Genomic DNA, 20,614 nt, shown 5'->3' on the forward strand with positions numbered 1-20,614 from the left:
GGTGCGACATCAATCACCTCATAAAATATCCCAGGAAAAGTGCTACAAGAGCAGCTGGAGGCTGCAGGTATGTTTCAGTCCACTTTAAAATACGCCCAGCAGTTATTTCACTGAAATGTAAAGGTCAGTGCAAACCCGGACAGTCACCTGGGAAACCTTACACACATTATGTGGCACCGATAAGTAAACCTCATCTTCCACTTTGGCTACAGCAAACTAGCTCATGTCGGGCCAACCCTGCCGCAGACTGGCTAACATAAAAAACATAGGTAGGTACTATGAAGGCTTTGGAGTCAGAGAGCTACCAAGGCAGCCAGGACTTGACGGGCCAAAACAAGAGAGAGAAAGAAAGAGAGAGGGCATATTTTGAGCCCATTTTCCCCAAGAGGCATTTTGCTGACATACAAGCTTCCACCAGGAGGGTGAGAAGCCAACCCTGGGAAGGGAAATGGGTTCAGAGCCTGCCAAGGGGGATGGTTCACGTAAACACCCGGGGCTCCCAGCTGGGATCCTTACATACTAGGAGTAAGTACAAGGAGAAGACCGGCCCTCAGGGAAACTGAAATCAGACACTTCATAATAATAAAATGCTGGTTATTCCAACAAGAAAGTATAAAGTTCTAAATTTGCATGGGCTTAATTTAAAATAGCTTCAAAATACACAAAAGCAAAAACTGACAACTAAAACGAGAAATAATACCAATCTACAATTACAAAAAGGGATTTTAAAATATTCTCAGTAACTGGTAGAAAAAGCAGACAACAAAATCAGTAAAGTAACAGAAGATCTGAGCATCATGATTAATAAATTTGACTTGACATATACAGAACTGACAATCTTAACTGACATATCCTCTACAAATATATAAAATATTTATAAAATTGACCATACAATGATAAAGCAAAACTCAAAGAATTTTCAAAAATTGAAATTATATACAGTAAATTCTTTGACTATAGTGAAATTAAAGTAGAAGTCAATAACAAAAGCAAAATACTAAGAAATTCACGAGAGGCTGAAATAAAGAAATAAAATAACCCATGGGTCAAAGAAGAAATCAGATGTTATTCTAAACCGAATTATAATGAAAAATGATATTTAAATACCTGTGCAACCCAGCAAAGCCACACAGAGGTGAAAATCATAATCTTAAGTGCATGTATTACAAAAGAAGAAAATCTGAAAAAATAATTCAATAACCTAAATATTTACCTCAATTAGCTAAAAGTAAAAGCAAAGTAAGCCCAGAGAAAAAAAGGAAATAACAGCAATAAGATCAGAAATTGAGTTTTTAAAAATCCAGTAGAATCAAGAAAATCAAATATGGTTGTTTAAAAATATTAATACCACTATCCTAGCAAGTCCTGCGGGGAAAAAGAGAAAGAACAAATAAACAAGATGAATGAAAAAGATGTCAGTACAAATCCTACAAACAGTAAAAGATAACAAGAGAGCATTTTAAAAACTGTATCGATACATTTGAAATTTTAGATAGAATGAAAAAAAATCTGAGAATAACTAAACACATCAAAACTGACACGAGAAAAAATAGAAAATTTGAATAGTCCTACGTCAGTTGGCAGTGTAATTTACAAATCTTCCCACAAAGAAACGCCAGTGTAGGTTTGCCAGAGAGTTCTTCCAAATATTTAAAAAAGAAATTAACAACATCAACCTTATATAAACTCTTCAAGAGAATCCAACAGGGGTCAGCAAACAATGGCCCAAATCAATCTGTGGCCTCATTTTGTACAATTTGCAAACTTAGACTGGTTTTTACATTTTTAAATGATTGTTTAAAAAAAAAAAAGAGAGAGAGAGAAGAAAAATAGGCAACAGAGACCATATGTGTTCCACAAAACCTAAAATATTTACCATCTGACTCTTTAACGAAAAACTTTGCCAACTCTAGGAATAAAAAAGAGGATAATCTCATTCCATTTAAAGAGGCCAGTATAACCTTCATATTAAAACCTAACAAAGACATTTCAAGAAAAGAAAACCACAGGCCAATCTCACTCATGAATTTAGATGAAGAAAATTAAGCCAAATATAAGCAAAATGAATGCAGTAGTATAAAAGAAGAATCATATACTATAACCAAGTTGGATTTACTAAGAAATGTATGGCTGGTTAACATTCAAAAAGCATTCAAGAAAATTCATCACATTAATCAAACATAGGGGGAAAATCACTTGATTAATAGATGCAGAACAAAGTATATTAAGTTGAACCAAATGAAAGTGCCATTTTTGTAGACTGAAAAAGATCAAATATCTGCACACCATATGGTGCAGCCTAATATTTTAACACTTATTCGTGAGAGAATGCAGCAAACTAGGAACAGAAGAGAACTGTGTTAGTCTGATAAAGACCATTATAGGAAACCTATAGCAAGTTTCATACATAACGATGAAATGTTGACAAATTTTCCCTTGATATTCCAATAAGACATAGATGTTCACAATCACCAATTCTGTTTAACATTTGACTGAAGGTCCTAGACAATGCAATAAAGCAAGAAAAACACATAAAAATTTTAAAAATTAGCAACAAAAATAAAATGTCTACTATCCACAGACGGTAAACATAAAAATCCCAAAGAATCTACAAACTAGTATAGTAATAAGCCAAGTCTAAAAGCTGTCTACAGACAAAGTGGCTCCACAAAAATTAATCGTATTTCTAAATACAAACAAACAAACAAATAAAATTTTAAAACGCATCCCCAAAAAATGCCTAGAAGTAAATCTAACAAAAGAAATGAAAGAACTCTACACTGCAAACTACAAAAAATGTTACAGAAGAAATGAAAGAAGACCCAAACAAATAGAAAGCAATATCATATTCATGGACTGGAAGATTCAAATAAACTGATTTTATATGCAAATCAATGCAGTCCCAATCGAGATCCCAGTAGTTATTCTGCTGAAATTGAAAAGCTGATTTTAAAATTCATATGGAAATGCAGTGGGCCAAGAAAAACCAAGACAGTCTTTGAAATGATCAAAAAAAGGCTGGAGGACGCACATTACCAGCTGTTATAACTAATTATAAAGCTCCGTTAGTTATGACCATGTTCACTGGCACACAGATTAAGTCCAGGAACAGACCCAGATGTATGTTCATGACTGAGGACAAGGTAGCATCACAAAGCAGTGGAGAAAGGACAGAGCTGTTTAACGAATTGTTGAGCCAACCAAATACCCAAATGGGAAAATTAACCCTCAGTTATTACCACACACCGTATTTTTTAAAACATCAATTCCAGGTAGACCATAGATCCACCTGGTAAAACAATGAAGCCTCTAGAAGATAATAGGCTATCTCCATGGCATTCAAGCAGGCATAAATAAAATGACCAGTAGTTGGACTGTGTTAAAATTAAGAACATCTGTTCATCAAAGAGCATCATTAAGAAAGTGAAGAGGCAACCCACAGGCTTAGAGAAAACATCCAAGGAAATAACCAACAAAGGACTCATCTCTCGCCTATAAAAATAACTCCTACCAATCAGTAGAAAAAACAAAGACAATCTAATTTTTTAAATGAGCAAAAGACTTAAACAGGCACTTCACCAGAAAGGATATCTAGCTCTTTGATACACATACGACAAGATGTTCAGCATCTTCGGTAATAGGGGAAATACGAGATAAGTCACAGTGGCCAGAACAAAAAGTAATGAGAGTCCCAAGCACCAGCCAGGGTGCGGCCAGTGGGTCTCTCAGAGTGTAAACTGGTAGGAGAAATCTGAGAATCTGTTTGGCCCACACATACCTTATCAAAAGAAATGTGGCCCAGCAGACACACGAGAATGTAACAGTAGCATTATATGTAAAAACCCCAGCCTGAAACCAGCCAGGTGTCAACAACAATTGAACAGATAAATTGCCATCTGGTCATACAGGGAAATATTACACACCCATGTAAATGAACAAACAACTCTGGGTCACGTGACCTCAGTAAATCTCCCAAACATATTGTTGAGAGAAAGAAACCAGACAGAAAGAGTAAATGTTCTGTGGCTGCGTTAATATAAAGTTCATAACCAGGAAAAACTAATCCAAGGTGTTAGAAGCTGGAAAGCAGATTCCCGGGGTCAGGGGAGGGGCTGTGGTGACCGAGAGAGGCCACGTAAAGGCGGCTGGGCTGCCGGGGTTCTCCTCTTCTCGCTCTGTGTAGCAGTCACAGGTGTCTTCCTCTTGTCATAATTCAAGCCAAGCACTGATGGTTTGTGCATCTAGAAAAAGAGGCCTGTCACACTCCAGTCAAGTTCACTTAGGAATGGGAACCCTCAAGGCAACACTGTTTAGGGCAGCAACAGTGGGAAGGCTGGAAACAAAGCCAGGTTCCACCGAGAGTGACTTGTTAACTGAATGATATCACGGCCAAGTACAACCATAAAAGAATATGAAACTGGTTTGTACTCATTTAGAATAATCCCCAAAGGAAAAAAATTAAAAGCTGGGTGCCTAAGTACCTACAGTATACTATCATTCATAAATAAAGAGTGAGCAAGAGAGAATATCTACAAATTTATTTTTTTTAGTTCAGAGTTTATCAATAGACTTTATTACAAATTGAGTAGACAGTACAGAGTTCCTATGTACTCCACCAACAACCAATACACTCAGCTTCTGCTATTAGTAACGTCTGACAGCACTATGGTACATCTTATACTGATATATACATGTACCCTTCACTGAGGTATAGTTGGCTTGCAATGTCTCAGGTGTACAGCAAAGTGATGCAGTTACACACGTATACATATCTATTCTTTTCCAGATTACTTTCCCTTATAGGTTATCACAGGATAGTGAATAGAGTTCCCTGTACTGTACCGCAAATTTTGCAAATAGTTTTTTGTACCACTATTTTGCAAATAGTGGTGTGCATCTGTGACTCCCAAACCCCTAACTTACCCCTGCCCCCACCTGCCCCCCCACCCCCCCCCGCCCCCCCTGCCCCCTCTGGTAACCATAAGATTGTTGTCTGTGAGTCTATTTCTGTTTTACAAATAAGTTCATTGGTATCACTTTTTTAGATTCCACATGTAAGTGATGTCGTAGGATATTTGTCTTTCTCTGTCTGGCTTACTTCACTTAGTGTGATCATCTCTAGGTCCACCCTGTTGCTGCACGTGGCATTATTCCATTCTTTATACTGATACAGGGTTGTTAACTAAGGCCGCCATTTCCTTCAGATCCCCTTGTCTCCCCTGATGTCTTTTCTCCACCCCAGGGTCCCACCCAGGACCCCACGCTGCATTTAGTCCTCAAGTCTCCTCAGGCTCCCCTGTGAGGTGACAGCTTCTCAGACGTCCCTTGTCTTCGATGGCCCTGACAGTCTCCCGGGGCTGCGCAGGTATATCAGAAGGCACGCCTCTGCTGGAAACGGATGTCTTTCTCGTGCTGAGCCTGCGTTTACAGGGCAGGAAGATCACAGGGGTAAAGCGCCATTCCGCATACGCAAATTTATCTGAAATTCACAGCCTGGAACGAAGACACCCTCACTCCCCTGCACCAGTTGTACTGAACAGCGAGCCGTCACACACAGAGCCCCGAGGAAGTGGGGCAAACAGCAATTCTCCGAAGACACCGCCATCAGGTGCACTTGGGGCCGCCACTGGCCTCAGCGGCACGATATACACTCCAGGTCTGGGAAGGCCGACAGTGTCCGCCGGGCCTGAACCGACCCCGGCGCAACTCAGCTGGTTCCCCACCGCCCCCGCCTCCCCATGCTGTCTCGCCCACGGAAGCCCCGTCAACGGAAAACTCCACTGGAAGCTGGTTACCTCTCTTCTAAAGGGAAGAAATCAGCACTCATCAGAGTAAACAAAGTGAGGCCTCAGTTTGGCAGACAAAGAAAAAGCCAGCGCTTCCATCTTAACTCCACGTTCGGTGATTGGCAGCCGGGTCAGACGGCCTGTGCCGGGCCTGCCGTCTCCCGGCTCGTCCTTTCCTGGGAGCCCCCGCCTGCTTCCCAGAATGAGGATGAATGGACGGCACATCCGCCGTCCACCCGGAGCCAACCTCGGCTCCCAAACCGACGGCCACAGAGGAGACAGGACGCGCCCCACGGCCCCAGCTTTCCAGGAACAGCACGAGCCTGGCAGGACAAGCGCTTCAGCTCGGGGCTGCAGACCCGGCCCCAGAGGGATACAAGAGCAGCTTGGACCCAGCCCAGGCTCGGGATAAGTGACGAATCGCAAGGAGAAGGAGGAGTGCTGGCTCGTTTTCGTACACTGCTACCTCTGCAGGGGGGAAGGAAGACGACAAAGGGGAGGGAACCGCTCAGACGTCTCATCCCAGGGGTCGGGCTCGGAGGGGAAGAACCAGAGGTGGCTCTGCGTGACTCTGGCCCGGACGTCCAAGGGGGGCTGCGGAAGGGCACGCCTCCACAGCACCCACGGCCTTGGGGAAGCTGCGTCTCCATCCCACCCACGACCTGGTACCCAGGCTGCTCACAAAGAAGAGCCAGGTGGCGAGGAGGAGCGGGGTGAAGTCTCAGCTCTCTGCTGGGTGGGCCACGCCCCCAGCCACACACGTCTTACCTTGTTCCCCAAGCAAACTGCTCTGTGACCTCCCAGGGCGCCGCCCTTGCAACCCAGAGCTGGTGTGTCCCAGAGGCCTGGAGGCTTCCTCTCCCTCACCTTCCTCTGCTTGGCCCATCACCCCTCCTCTCACGCGAGCAGCCCCAACTCCACTCCCCTTCATTCCCACCCTGCAGAGCACCTGGGATCTGTGGTTCTCCAGGCTGACCCTCAGCTGCCCAGCCCCGCCCCGCCCAGGACCGCTGTAGACATCAAACAGCATGAACTTTCTAACCCACGTGCTGCGAAATAACAAGGTCGCATTCGAAGTTCAAGGTCTGTTGGAATTTTGAATTTTGAAATGCAAAACCAGAAGTGATATTTTAAAATGAAATATCACTCTATAAAATATGAGAAAAATTCATATTTTTTCTGGCAGTTTCCTAAATCTGTCGCAGCTGTCATGGGATTTCCCTGGATTTTGCTGACTATAGTTTAGAAGTGACAGAGACCACTGCATTCAGTGAGATTCTGAGCCCAGTCCATCCAGAAGATTCCAGAAGCATCCAAAGCAAAAGGGAGACTCACCACGAAAAGCATTCAAAGCCCCTGATGCAAGATTCTGGAGCAGGATTCTCAGGTCGTCTGGGGCAAGCCTAGCAGCTCTTGCCCCCGCCCAGGGTCTACCAGGAGTTGAGTTCCAGCTCCCTAGTGGGAGAGCTTTGTTTCCAGAAAGAACGTACTGTGGACACACAGCTGCCTCTGCCCAGTGGCTAAACCAGCCTCCCCCCTGCCCACCCCCGGTGCAGCCCAACCGTTTCAGAACTGGAAATTGTTGAGAAACGCTAGTATAATGTTCTCTCGGACAACTTAAGCAACTTGAGAAAGACCCAAGTTGCTTTTTTTCTCACAGCTAATATTGATGTTGGAAACCGTGGGGCTCAGCCAGAGCGGACTCATCCCGCAGGATCACACACACGACCCCGAGTCCCCCAGGATCTCCTCGGAAAGTCATTAAAAACGGCATCTCCTTTGGAACGACAATTGTTGAGGCCAAATCCACGCCAATCGGTCACCACATCCACCCATGACAGGAGCCACGTAACGTCAAAAGAAATCAGAGCACCTACAAACATGAAGAAACACCCCGGCCCGTGGTTCTCGGGCACCAAGTCCTCTGGCCCCGCGGGGAGCTCAAAGAAAGCCCAGCTGAGAACCCAACAAGTCAGGTCTCCGTTCAGGCCAGGGCCACCTGGCCACGTGAGCTTCACCCTGGACAGAGGTGCTGGCCAGTCGAGCATGAGGTATTGAGATGGGACAGGAAGGGACTGGAAGCCTGAACACGGAACAGACAAGAGTGGGAACCATGCCCCGGGTCCCCCTCTGCAGCACGTCCAGGGCCTGGGGTCTCCCAGCCCCACACAGCAGCTCATCACCTGCCAGGCACTGCTGCTTCCCGACCTCCAGGACCCCTCCCGGCCCTCCCGTGAAAGCCGGCCGTGCCCAGTGAGGCCCCGAGAGGCCGACCTATGCCACTCACCTGCTAGCGTGGCCAGCCCTGCCTTTCCACGCCACCAGGAGAAAGAACGTTTTACAAAAGGCTACGGATGATGGGGGAATAACAAGAGGGAACCAAATCGCAGAAAAGCAGACGGACAGCTGGACTGTTCTCAGAGGCCCCAGGCCCCCGTGGGGACGGCCGAACGGAGCCCCTAGCCGGCCGCTCAGATGCCAGCTGGTGTGTTTCCTAAAGGCTGGGCTCCTTGGGACAGAAAGCCCACAGTGGGGTCTCCGCGCTTCCAGGCCAGTTCTCCTGTGCACACAGAGTGCAGATTTGCCCTGTGTCCCTCCGGCCAGCAATGGCCTTGGCTCCTGACCTTCCCACTGGAGCTGATGAAGTGGAGACAAACACCTCCTCCCAAAAAGTCTTCAAGGACACTGACACCCAAGCCTGTATTTAGAAAAGAACCACCTTCCTATGTTGCAGCACCACCTGCGAAGATGCAGGGTTCCCCACGACAAGGACCCCGCTGATGGGGACACCCACGTGCAAATCCGCCAGGCTGCAGCCACTCCGCGCCCACCGCCTCCACTCCAGAGCGTCAGACCCACAGCAAGGGGCCTACCGGAGAGGAAGGCCACTGCCAACCTGGTCCCCTCTTCAGCAGCCACGACTTCGACCCTGTCACTCGAGGAACGGGCTCATCGACAGCTGACGGGTGTCCATGGTCACCTGTCGTCAACACCTCCGATGCGATGCTGACCTCCCGTTGCCCCCGCCACCTTCCTCACCACCACGTCACCGTCAGCGCCTGGACTGCGGCATGAACAGAGGCTCCGGCACCACCAAACACAAAGGTTCTCATCTCCAGCTTCTGCTAAAACCTCCCGGTGAAAACCCCTGCTCTCCATGCCTCCAACCTACATGCCTGCCCAGCAACTTCTCGAAGTTTCTAAGAACCCTTTCTGTGTACTGGCACCAAAGAAAGAGACCAACGACCCCGCCTTCCTCCCGTCCCCCGAGCCTTTCAGTGAGGCTGAAATGAACAAAGCCGTCAGCTCCCCGGGCCCAGGCGTGACCGGTCTGCATGAAGAGCCGCGTGGAGGCTGCGGGTGTTTGGGGCAAAGACGGTGGTCCTGGGATGCGCGGCTGTCTGGGCACAAAAGAACAGCAAAAGCAGGTCTGCGTTCTCTGGGCCACACCCTGGCGGGGAGGTGGAGCTGTAAGGAGCAGTCAATCGGACGCTGATTTGGATTAAGTCACCGTGAACGTGAAAATGAGGAGCACCGGGAATTCTGAGTCACACCGTTCAACACGGAGGAGCTGCCGCTAAACACACTCGGTGTAACAGACGCGACGGGTTAGAAAGGGCGCTTCGTACAACGTCTAGAAAACCGGTGTTAAGAACAGATTCCACGGAATTCTCTTAGAACTCCAACAGCATCGCACAAATCCTACTGAATCAACAAGTCGATGAGAGACACAGTTGTAACGGAAGTCCAATTTCTACAAAGGACTGCCTAGGAAAATTCATAGACTGCACTTAAAAAGGAATAAACTTGGCTATGAACGCAAACAAATCAAAATATTGACAGAACCTTTAGCTCTTAAAACGTGAGGCATCCTCTTGGCTTCCGCACCTTGAACAATTGCATTGTAAGGAGCAATTTTCTACAAAGTGGCCTAAGAGTTTAAAGTTTAAAAAAATAAATTGCATGGGGCTTCCCTGGTGGCGCAGTGGTTGCGAATCCGCCTGCCAATGCAGGGGCCACTGGTTCGAGCCCTGGTCCCGGAAGATCCCACGTGCCGTGGAGCAACTAAGCCCGTGCGCCACAACTACTGAGCCTGAGCTCTAGAGCCCATGCGCCACAACTACCAGGCCCGCGTGCTGCAACTACTGAAGCCCGCACGCCTAGAGCCCATGCTCTGCAACAAGAGAAGCCACCGCAATGAGAAGCCCGCGCACCGCAACAAGAGAAGCCACCCCTCGCCACAACTAGAGGAAGCCCTTGCACAGCCACGGAGACCCAACACAGCCATAAATAATAAATAAATAAATAATAAAATTTAAAATGATAATAAATAAATAAATTGCCATCGGTCACAAAAGCTCCCTCAGTGAAAGGCCTGAAGACAATCTCGTAACAAACAGGAATACAGAATCAGAGAGCACGTGTGAGCCCTGGGAGAACGCAGTTATGAGCAGACAACACATCCCCCAGTTAGCGGCCACTCGATAATTACCATCAAGATGCTTACACAAATCTTACAGACTCTTTACGGCAAAAGGAGTAAAAATAAGCATATGTAAGATATGCATGCATTTTACTTTTTAAAAATTTTAACTTTTAAATAAGCCTCCCCACTACTTTAGAAAAGTATACCGTATTAGTAGAGGTAAGAAAAACGGTTGTAACGTCGAACACTGCTGTTCATCTTAAAATCCCAAAAGCTCGGACGCTGCGCTGCAGCCTGGATGGTTCCGGTTCCGAGTCAGGATCACTGCGCTCAGGCAGCAGCAGAGCGGGAACCCCGGGCCGAGAGGAGGAGGAGACGGGCTGGGGGGACACAGAGCCTGAAGTCCAACAGGACGAGGCCACTGCTGGCCACCCCAGCTTGGGACCCGAACACTGGGTCCGAACCCGGAACCCGACACAGCCTCCAGGGAGTGGGCACCTCCCTGCCCACCTGGGCCGAGCGCGCCCGGAGACCAGGCTCTGGCCGAGTTCATCCCTCCTATTTCCGCTTGTTTTGTGGGAAGCGGGGGGGAAGGGAGGCGCAAACATGAAAATCCCACAATCGGGTCTCTCTCCATCACACGCCGCTTAGCACTCTCTCTCGCAGGCCAATATTCCCAGCACCTTAGTAAGTGGGGAAAAGCGAACCCATGTAAAAACACAAGGCCAGATATGATTCTAAAAAGTGTACAGTCATTCGATTATTTTCTTGATCATTATAATTTTCCCAAAAGTGTCCATTTTTTATCATGGTCTCACGAAATAAGCCAACAAAAGGCTCTCAGGTGGAAGTAACATGAGACGTTTCAACCAAAATCTCCCAAATTAACCTGGTCCGCCGGCCGCCCAGTCAGCTCTCAGGACTGGCAAAGAGAAGCTCAAAGACGTTCAGAAATACACTGGTGACGTGCTGTGAGCACTGCAAACGCCAAGAAGTCCAGCCACGGCCAAGCCATGCACGTTCAAACCAAGGGAACGCAAAGCACGTGTCCCAGGAGGGCAGAGAGCGCGTGCCCGGATGCGAGGCCCCTACCCCTTCTCCACGCCAGCAGGGTCTCGGAACCGAGAGGGGACGGGCCCGCGTGGACCTGGGTACCACTGCCGCCCCTGCTCAGCACCCCGTCCCCGACGCACACACCTCTCCACTCCCGTCTCCCGGCTCTGCCGGCCCAGCTCTCGCTTCCACGCCCCTCTGGGGCATCTCAGCCTCTTTGCTCCACGGGGCAGGCGAGCTCCTGCCCTGCTCCCCACTTAGCTCACACGTCCTGACCCCACACACCCCTTCTGAGGGACCCCTGCCCCCCAGCCCATCCCCTCTCCACATGAACCACACCGTACCAAGGGGGCCGGCACCTCCGTCCGGCCTGGCCCGGAGACCCCACGCAAGCCAGCAGGATGGATTCCTCACTGGTCCGGCGCGGGCAGCGTCTGCCCAGCAGAGGGGCACACGTCCCTCAAGGGCAGAAGACTGGTTCCAGTTCCAGGATGGCCTCTGAGGAGACACCTGGCCTTAGGCGGGGCACTGGATGGCAGTCAAGACTGGTTTCCTCGCGGACAGAACAGGAATAACAGTGTTCGAGCTCACTTCCCAGGGCCGTCATGCAAAATGAATGAAATAACCCGTAAAGCACAGTTCAGAACCAAGTCGCTATTCATCCTGGGCCCCTAAAAGCATAGCAGAGTTTGACTTGCAGTTAGAGAGTAACCAGTCTGGATTTGTTACTATTATAAGCTTTAAACATCTATGGCTTTTTAAACAGAGCAGCCCCGGCCCTTCACAGCCCAGCGTCTGGGGGTGGCCGCCCAGCACCCACCTGTCCACCTTCCACCTGTCCCCACCGCCGGGCGCCTCAATCACGGCCTTTCTGTTCCACCGACAAGCTGTGCTCCGTGGTTTCTAATGATCCCGGTACAGGGCTTTCTGTGTCAAATACACACCGGGAGTTCATTCTTAAATTTCAATATCGTTAATCATCTAACATTCAGCATCTCAGAATTCAGAAATTTGCATTTCTACAATGGTGGCTTTGAAAAAAAGGACATAAATGCAAATGTTCCACAAACCGTATAAGAATTTTCAGAGAATTGCCAAAACAAACCATCAATGCTCCATTGACAGTGAATTTTCTGAGCTCTTCATAACGACTGAGTATTCGTGATTTTTAGAAGACAAAACACAATTTGAGGATTTTTTTTTTAAAGGAGGTTGAAAAAGAAGTCGTTATGTCTCCATGATTTCCAGAACAAACCTTGACTGATTAAGGCCCAGATAACGATGGCGTGGGGGATCCGGGGCCAAGACGACTCAAGGGCTGCGACCGCAGCGCCGGGCGCCCTGAGGAGCCTGGGGGACGCTCACAGACGGGCAACGCACGGGGTGTTTCTGAACCTGCCCTTGAGAAAGCAGAAGCGGGCGGTACCAGGGGCCCGCGAGCGCCTCCCACCCCAGGGTCCATCTGAACGATGAGGCCCCCCGCCGCGCCCCCAAGACCCCTGCATTCAGCACGACTTCGGGAACCTGGCTCCCCTCCGCGTCCCCGGGGCTCAGCCTCGCTCTCCCCGTGCGGAACCCCGGGCCCGCCGGCCGCTGGGGACTCGCCACGCCCCCCAGAAAGGTCACGAACAAGCTCTTCTCCAGCTGCTCCCCCATCTTCCGACGGGCGTGATCACGGCCTCCATCTCCTGGCCTAAGCTCCCAGGGCTCTGCCGCAGGCCGCACCTGTGGCTCCCCACCCCGCCTCCCGAAAGCCCAGGCCTGGGCCTCCCCTGGCCTTGTCCAAGGCCACTCCCGCCTCCCCAGCTCTCCTCTTGTGGTCCAGGGCCTCTTCGCACAGGGTCCACGACCCACCCCCGGAAGCTCAGAATCAATGTCTTCTTCGTGTTAGTTGCAAGTCCTTAAAATTCACTTCTCCCCTTAAAACTTCGCAGTATTCCTGAAACGCTGAATCCTTGCAAAGCACAATTTAAATGATATAAAAATGTGTCTTTCTGAGATCATTTCTATATTAAAATATAACACCCTTGGTGGCCAAACTGGTTGAAATAAACAGACTCGAGATCCAACAAAGCAAGACCAGGGCTCCGGCTCAGACCAGCAGAGGCCAAGAGCCTTCTCCTGGGAGACTTACAGGATTAGAACTTTACGACGGCCTGAAGAAATCAAACTATGTTGAAACTCATTAATCACCAAGTTATTGCTGACACAGACTTTTTAGCTGCTTTTATGTGGACGGGGCATTTCAGACTGAAGAGGATACTAAGAAATCAGAATATGGTCCAAATTAAAACACGGACCTGAAATACACAAGTTTCCCTCAAAACAGCTGTCCTGTTTTTAACACGATACGTGCCTCAAGACACAGGGAGGGACGGGGTGCTTGAATGCCGGGCAGCCAGCTCTCCGGCGAGGGCGTGGTTTGGATGCCCACACACAGGTCCAGGAGGCTCCGGACGGGGCTCCCCAAGGTCTACAGTCCCTCCTCCAGACTTGCTCTAGGCAGAAACGTTACTGTGAAGAAGGTGAGTTGCACTGGGTGGGCTGGGAGCGCCAGAAAGTTGGCCAAGCAACAGTGTCTGGTTCTCCTGTACGCCGGCTGAGGCCCCCGGATCCTAGCACGGCCCGACCACAAGGACCTCCACAGTGTTCATCTGAGAAAAACAAAGGAAGAGGGAGGAACGAAGGCGTCCGTGCCTGTCCCGCCGGCACACCCACGGACTGTCTACAGCCCCTCAGTGCGGCCGGGACCCGGCTTCGAAGCCGAGGCACTGTGTCCTGATAGCCCCCGAGCCCTTGGGTGCAGCCCAGCAGGGAAAGGCGTGCAGTGCTGGGGTAGACGGGAAGCACCCCATCTCCGAGGCTCTCTTTATTCTCCCTGCTCTCAAAGAAGAGTTCTACTAGACCAAATCAAGCCAGGCCCTTTCCTCGGCTGCTCGCATCGTTAGAAATAGTTATCCAGAGCAATAAAACCCAACAGTTAACAGTTTTACGTCAGAGAACCAGGGCCGGGCTCTGGCAAAGTTCAGAAAGAAAGGCAATAAAATCATAATGCGTACCTCACCCAGCACCAGAGGGAGAGTTCAAGGCAAACGGGGGAGAGAAAAATTCTACACAGCAAATGAAAAGGTCACTTTATCATCAGGCCGCAGCCGGCCGGCACTGCAAGCGTGAGAGGAGGGGCGCACAGCGGCCGGCAGGGCAGCGGCCGAGGTGCCGCAGGGGGAGGGAGGGTGCGCAGCCAGGAGAGGCTGACCCCACCCGTCCCAGGGATGCAGACACTGAAACAGGACTCGTCTGCTCGGGCTGAAGACAAGACAGAGAACGGCAAGAAATGCCTGTTCAGAAGGGCGAATCGAACAAGTCAGTATTAATTAGTTCTCTCCCTCCCTCACATCCACTACAAGGACAAAAGATCAATATAAACAGGAAGGGATTTGCAACGAGGCTGGACAGTGGGAAAGCAGTAGCGTCAACTGACAAGAACCCTGGAGGAATTTCCTAGAGAATGTACATCCCCGGGGATCCAAGTGCCGGGGAAACCATCACCCGTGAGCAGACGGTCGCCGCAGGCTGGCATCGGCCCTGTGGAGGAGGGAGTGTGCAGACCCACAGCTCAGCCCGACCGCCAGCCCAAAACGGCCCGGGGCGAGCGGCAGGGCAGACGACCCGACCCTCGTGGTGGCAGGCACTGTTTGCGGCCCCTCATTGCAGCTCCAGGGGCTGCTCGGGGAAGGAGGGCGGGCCCTTGAAGAAGAGCTTCAGGCCCCGGGCACACCACTCCCTACATCAGAAGGAAGAGGAGGGAAGAGGCTCAGGCCACAGGGCAGCCCTGCCTCACCAGCTGCACCCACTGAGAGAGACAGAGGTTCCAGCGTCAAGAACCCCCAACCCCCCCACCCCCCCCACCCCCCACACACACACACGCCAGGCAGGACACGATGGCAGTCAACAGCCACGGGTGAACTCCCCACGTGAGACGCAAGACTCTGGGAAGGAGAAAAAAGCAAAACCCAACTAGATCTCTGCTGTTCACGGGGACTAGGCTCGTGTGGGTAAGATAAGTGGGCGGAGAAGCGTTTCTCAGCCCAAAGAAACCATGGGCAGAAATACTTTTAGGAGATTGACTAACTCTGGGGCAAAGAACCATGAAACAAAGAGAAATATGTTGTATTTTGTTAAGAGAACAGGGAAATACGTTGTACTTTGTTAAGAGACCAGGGCCACCAAGAGATAACAGTCATTAGTTTTTCAGCGCTGCAAAACACACTGGAATACATAAAGCCAAAAGCGGTCCATAAAATGGTCTTTTTGTAAAAAGAATATTACAAACTAAAATAATGGAAAGCACACATTTCTCTAGAAATCGAGGAGACAAAAAAGATAAAGCCTGGGCTTCCCTGGTAGCGCAGTGGTTGAGAGTCCGCCTGCCGATGCAGGGGACACGGGTTCGTGCCCCGGTCCAGGAGGATCCCACGTGCCGCGGAGCGGCTGGGCCCGTGAGCCGTGGCCGCTGAGCCTGCGCGTCCGGAGCCTGTGCTCCGCAACGGGAGAGGCCACAACAGTGAGAGGCACGCGTACCACAAAAAAAAAAAAAAAAAAAAAAAAAAAGATAAATCCATACTGATTTAAATAACTCAATTAACTTAATATGTATAGACAAAATAACATATAGAGAAAAACATACATACCTATACTCCTATGTATAAATATATTTGACACTTGAACAACACTGGATTGAACTGCACGAACCACTTACGGTGGATTTTTTTCATAGTAAGTACCACGGTATCACACCATGCGTGATGGGTTGAATTCCCAGACAGGGAATTGCAGACACAGAGGAGCCAGATGTGGATGCAGGGAGCTGACTATAAATTACACGTGGATTTTCGACTGTGGACAGGCTCGGCATCCCTGACCCCCGTGCTGTTCGAGGGTCAACTTTATGTAATACTTACGAATGAGAAAACTTTACATACAGTATTGATGTATACATAGAGACTTCTTTAGACCAAAAACAAAAAAACCAACAATAAGAAGAAAGAAAACAATAAGGGAAAAAAGAGCACTCTTTCTCTTCAAATGCCTGGTGGCATGTACGAGATTTGATTATATCTATAGCAGCTCATGCAAAAAAAGTGCACTCCCATTTATACAGGAATGTAAATTCAAACAATAATTTCTCCCGAGAACGCTGACAAGAATGAAATAGACTGAATTCACCTAGTGCAGGTGCCAATAAAGAAAAGTATCTATGCTCGTAAACTACGATTAAGAAAAGTTGAGGCAGAGTTTCCGGAGCAATTTGAGAGTAAACTTAGAAGTTTTAAATGCACATGCCCACCAACCCAGCAATTCTACCTCTTGGAATTGATCCAGTGGAGATACTTAAAGAAGCGTATGTTCAAAATATACGTATAATAATTGTTTGATGCCAGTTTGGGGCTGTTATAAATACCGCTGCAACCACATAAATATCCACCTTCGAGCTACCAAAAATACGTCAGTTTGATATACATACTGACATCAAAAGATGCACATAATGCACTAAAATGGAAAAAATAAAACACAGAACCCCAGAGATAGAACGATTACACTCTATTAAAACATTTACACACACACCTTACCTGTTCAGACACAGGAGAAAGGCATGTCCCCAACTCTGAGTGGGAGGGAGAGTGCACGGTCTACCCCACCCACTTCGATCCAGACTGCTGAATTTTGTTTGACACTTTGTATCAGGCAATACATGAATGATTTAAATCAATAAAGCCGTCATATCTAAATATAACTGGGAATCCTGCTCTCGGGAGCTGCAGACAACCCTGATCGGGCCAAGGAGAGGGGTGTGAACGTGCGGGGGGCCGATCCCCCAGGGAGAGACCACACCAAGGCCCGCCCCTCTCTGCTGAGCCGGACCCCCAGCCGCACTGACGGATGCGGTGCCTCAAGGATGCCCTGCACCTGCCCAGGCCGACTCAGGACCACTGACAGCTAAGTGGCCCGAGGCCGCACTGCGCTGGACGGTGAGGCGGGACAAGGCAGGGTTCCCAGCTTGGCCGGAGAGAGCACGTGACTCTGCAACAGGGGAGGAGGAGCCCCGAACGCGTGTGTCCGCAACACGCTTCTGAAGCTAAGAGCCACACAAACGTGGTTCCCGGCCCCACCTGGCCACTTACGAGCTCTGTGACCTGGGACAAGTACTTCTTCCCACCAGGTGGGAGACGTTTAGGGCCTAGTGAGGAGTCAATGCGCATAAGATGCTTAGTGCAGCGCCTAATGAAAAGCCTCGGGCACCAGGAGCGATGGCCCCTGGGCCACCACTGCTGGGTACCAATCGTGCTTCGTCTCAGACTCGGCCCAGAGGCCCTCCCACCCCCACGGCCCCCAGAAACAGAGCAGCTGGAGACGAAAGCAGCTCTCCAGACCACAAGTGGACACGGACCCGTCACCTCCCTGAAGCACCAGAGAAAGGGGTGCCACTCAAGTGGGCATATGCAGGTCCCGGCCGAGGCTGAGCCCACGTCTCCGTGAGGCCCTCCTCAGCCTTCCGCCACTGAGACGAAGAGCAGAGTCTACCGTGCCCTCGGGGCCGTCGTAAGCTGACGGCGGTCATGACGGAGGACCCAGCGGGAGACCCAGGACCAGCTGCGAGGGCAGCGCGTCTGCCAAGAGGACCCAGGGCCCCGCTTACCTGGATGGCTTTGGGAGCTCATTGCGAGCAGCGGCTTCTCCTTTAACGGATTCAAAAGGGCTCAAAACTTCCACATGAACGAGAGCTCCAAAGAGCCCCCGAATCCCACCGGCACATACAAATCCAGCGACTCGCACGGCTGGTCCACGGCCACGGAAACTCCCCGTCTCGCCGACCACGTAGTGGGCCCAGTAATCCAAAGGAGGGCAGGGGTCTCCCCGGGCTCTCAGGAGACAACCTGTCTGGGGAGAGAAAGGGGAGGCTTCAGTTAGGAGGTGAAGGCCCCCCCAGACCACCACACGGAGCACGGAACCAATCATTCGCGCTCCACCGCTGTCTCTACCATGAATTGCTAAAACGCTCACATGGAACCATCATTTCAAACTTGTACAAACTACCTGGACGTTTTGTTAGCAAATGTATGTAAATACGTGTAACAGTGTATCTGTGGCACAACCTCGACACCGAGGACGGAAAACATTTTAAACAAGAAATCACTTTAAGCCCACTCCCCGCACACACATTTTTTCATTTTCGCTATATCCCCGACTGTTCCTATTTTACATAGCGGCAATCTTAGCGTTTACGTTTAAATCCAGCTTCCCTCACTTATACCCTAAATGGTTTCCCAGGTTTCCATCTTCCTAATAACCATTTCCTCAATTTATTCCCATTTTCTGATCATAAAAGTAAAACATGCTCATCACAGGAAGCATTTAAAAAGTGATCCGTGATGCCATGACACAGAGGCAAACACTTGGTAATATTCTGATGCGTTTCCTTGCCGTTGCTCTTTTCGCCTTTCACCCAGACTGGCTGCTAGCTCTACAGTTGGACACCCTGTTCCCTTTGCTGACATGACAGTCAGGCATTTTCCAATGTCATGAACAACTCCTGGTAACAGCACTTTGAAGGCCGCTTCCCTCTGCGTCTGTGACGGGAGCTGCCTGCTGCCTCCCTGGGAGGACCTGCTCCTCCCCCACTCCAGGGGGCTCTGATGAGCCCGGCCAATCACAGGCCCGTCCCCAGATGGGAGGGTGGCATGTAATGTAAGCCGAGCTCATCAAATCCTCTTCCTGAGCCCCACCCTCTTCCACAGATCACAGGCACCTAACAGAGGAGGAGCCCAAAGAAACCAGGACAGGGCGTCACCAATGACTTTTTAAATACTTTGCTGTGATGAGCGTGTTTTACTTTACAATCGGAACACAGAGATAAACTGAGGAAATGGTAGCTGTGAAAATCCTCCTGCTGACCCTGGCTCAGGGGTCCTCTGACGCCTATCATCCACTCCTTTAATAGTGTGACAAATTCCTCTTCTTGATTAAATTATTCAAGGATTTTCCCCCCTATTGCTTATAACCAAAGAACCCTAACCCATTCATCATGTAAAGGATTAAACCCCAATTATACGTTATCTATAACTCTGTGATTAATATCTTTATGATTACATTCTATATCTGTTTATTTCCTTAGGAAACACAGTAACTTATTTATTCATCTCTTAAATGGATAAAAAAGATGTGGCATATATATATGTGTATATAGATATATACACATATATATATATATGGAATAGTAGCCATAAAAGGTGAATGAAATAATGCCATTTGCAACAACACGGATGGACCTACAGATGATCATACTAAGTGAAGTAAGTCAGAAAGACAAATATCATATGATATCATTTATATGTGGAATCTAAACTATGACACGAATGAACTTATCTACAAAACAGAAACAGACGCACAGACATAGAGAACAAGTCAATGCCAAGCAGGGGAGAGGGGAGGGATGGAGTGGGAGGCTGGGATTAGCAGATGAAAAGTATTACATATAGAATGGATAAACAACAAGGTCCTACTGTACAGCACAGGGAACTATATTCAATATTCTGTGATAAACCAGAATGGAAAAGAATATGAAAAAGAATACATATATGTGTAACTGAGTCACTTTGCTGTACAGCAGAAATTCATACAACATGGGAAATCAAGTACATTTCAATAAAATTTTAGAAAAAATGGAATTTTTATTCATGTCATGACCAGAAAGAAACACCATTGTCTTGAAAGCAATGCAGATGGCATATTTTGCAAACCCTTGCAAGTCTTGGATGGCTCTGTATCCTTCACACAAAAATCACAACTTGGCTGGGTATAAAAGTCTTGGATTACAAATATTTCTCCCTCAAAATCTTAGCCACTGCCTCACCCTCAGATACAGAAAACCCTGGCCCAGCAAAGCAGCACTTCCTTTCCAGGGAACCTTTGGGGCTGAGTTCTGAGGCTTTCTTCTGTCTGGATTCTGCCAGGACTTTTTTTTTTTACTTTAATCTTGAAATTCAGAAATGTTGTCAGAAGATGTATGGTCAGTCTCTTTCCCTTTATTTTGTTCCAAACATGAACCTTTCAATACACACAGGTCTTTTCTGTGCTCAGGAAAATGCGCTTCAATCACGTTTTGATAACTGTTTTGTTACAGTTGTTTTGGCATCTCCATAACTTCCCACACTGTCTCTGGCTGAAACCTCCCCATCGTATCTGGCCTCTCTCAGCACCGGCACATTGTCAGTTTACTCTGCATCCCAAGAGCCTTCGCCAGTGTGTTCTCCACAGCGCTGCTCCTAGTTTCCACGATATCCGTTTTATT

General features: G+C 48.8%; 1 protein-coding gene across 8 annotated transcripts in view; it reads right to left on the reverse strand.

Moving 5' to 3' along the window:
* HDAC4 (histone deacetylase 4) overlaps nt 1-20,614 on the reverse strand; it is a 289,653-nt gene that overhangs the window by 227,044 nt on the left and 41,995 nt on the right. For 4 of the 8 annotated variants that reach the window (XM_059054872.2, XM_059054871.2, XM_067027311.1 and 1 more), the window contains exon 2: nt 17,963-18,204. In XM_059054872.2, coding sequence (XP_058910855.1) covers nt 17,963-17,984 — 22 coding nt within the window. In that variant the 5' untranslated portion in view covers nt 17,985-18,204. Of the gene's footprint in view, nt 1-17,962; nt 18,205-20,614 lie in introns of those variants that run through there. The other 4 variants (XM_067027304.1, XM_067027303.1, XM_067027302.1 and 1 more) reach the window with 2 other exon arrangements.

This window comes from Kogia breviceps, chromosome 2 (genome assembly GCF_026419965.1).
Source record: "Kogia breviceps isolate mKogBre1 chromosome 2, mKogBre1 haplotype 1, whole genome shotgun sequence".
Taxonomy (NCBI): domain Eukaryota; kingdom Metazoa; phylum Chordata; class Mammalia; order Artiodactyla; family Physeteridae; genus Kogia; species Kogia breviceps.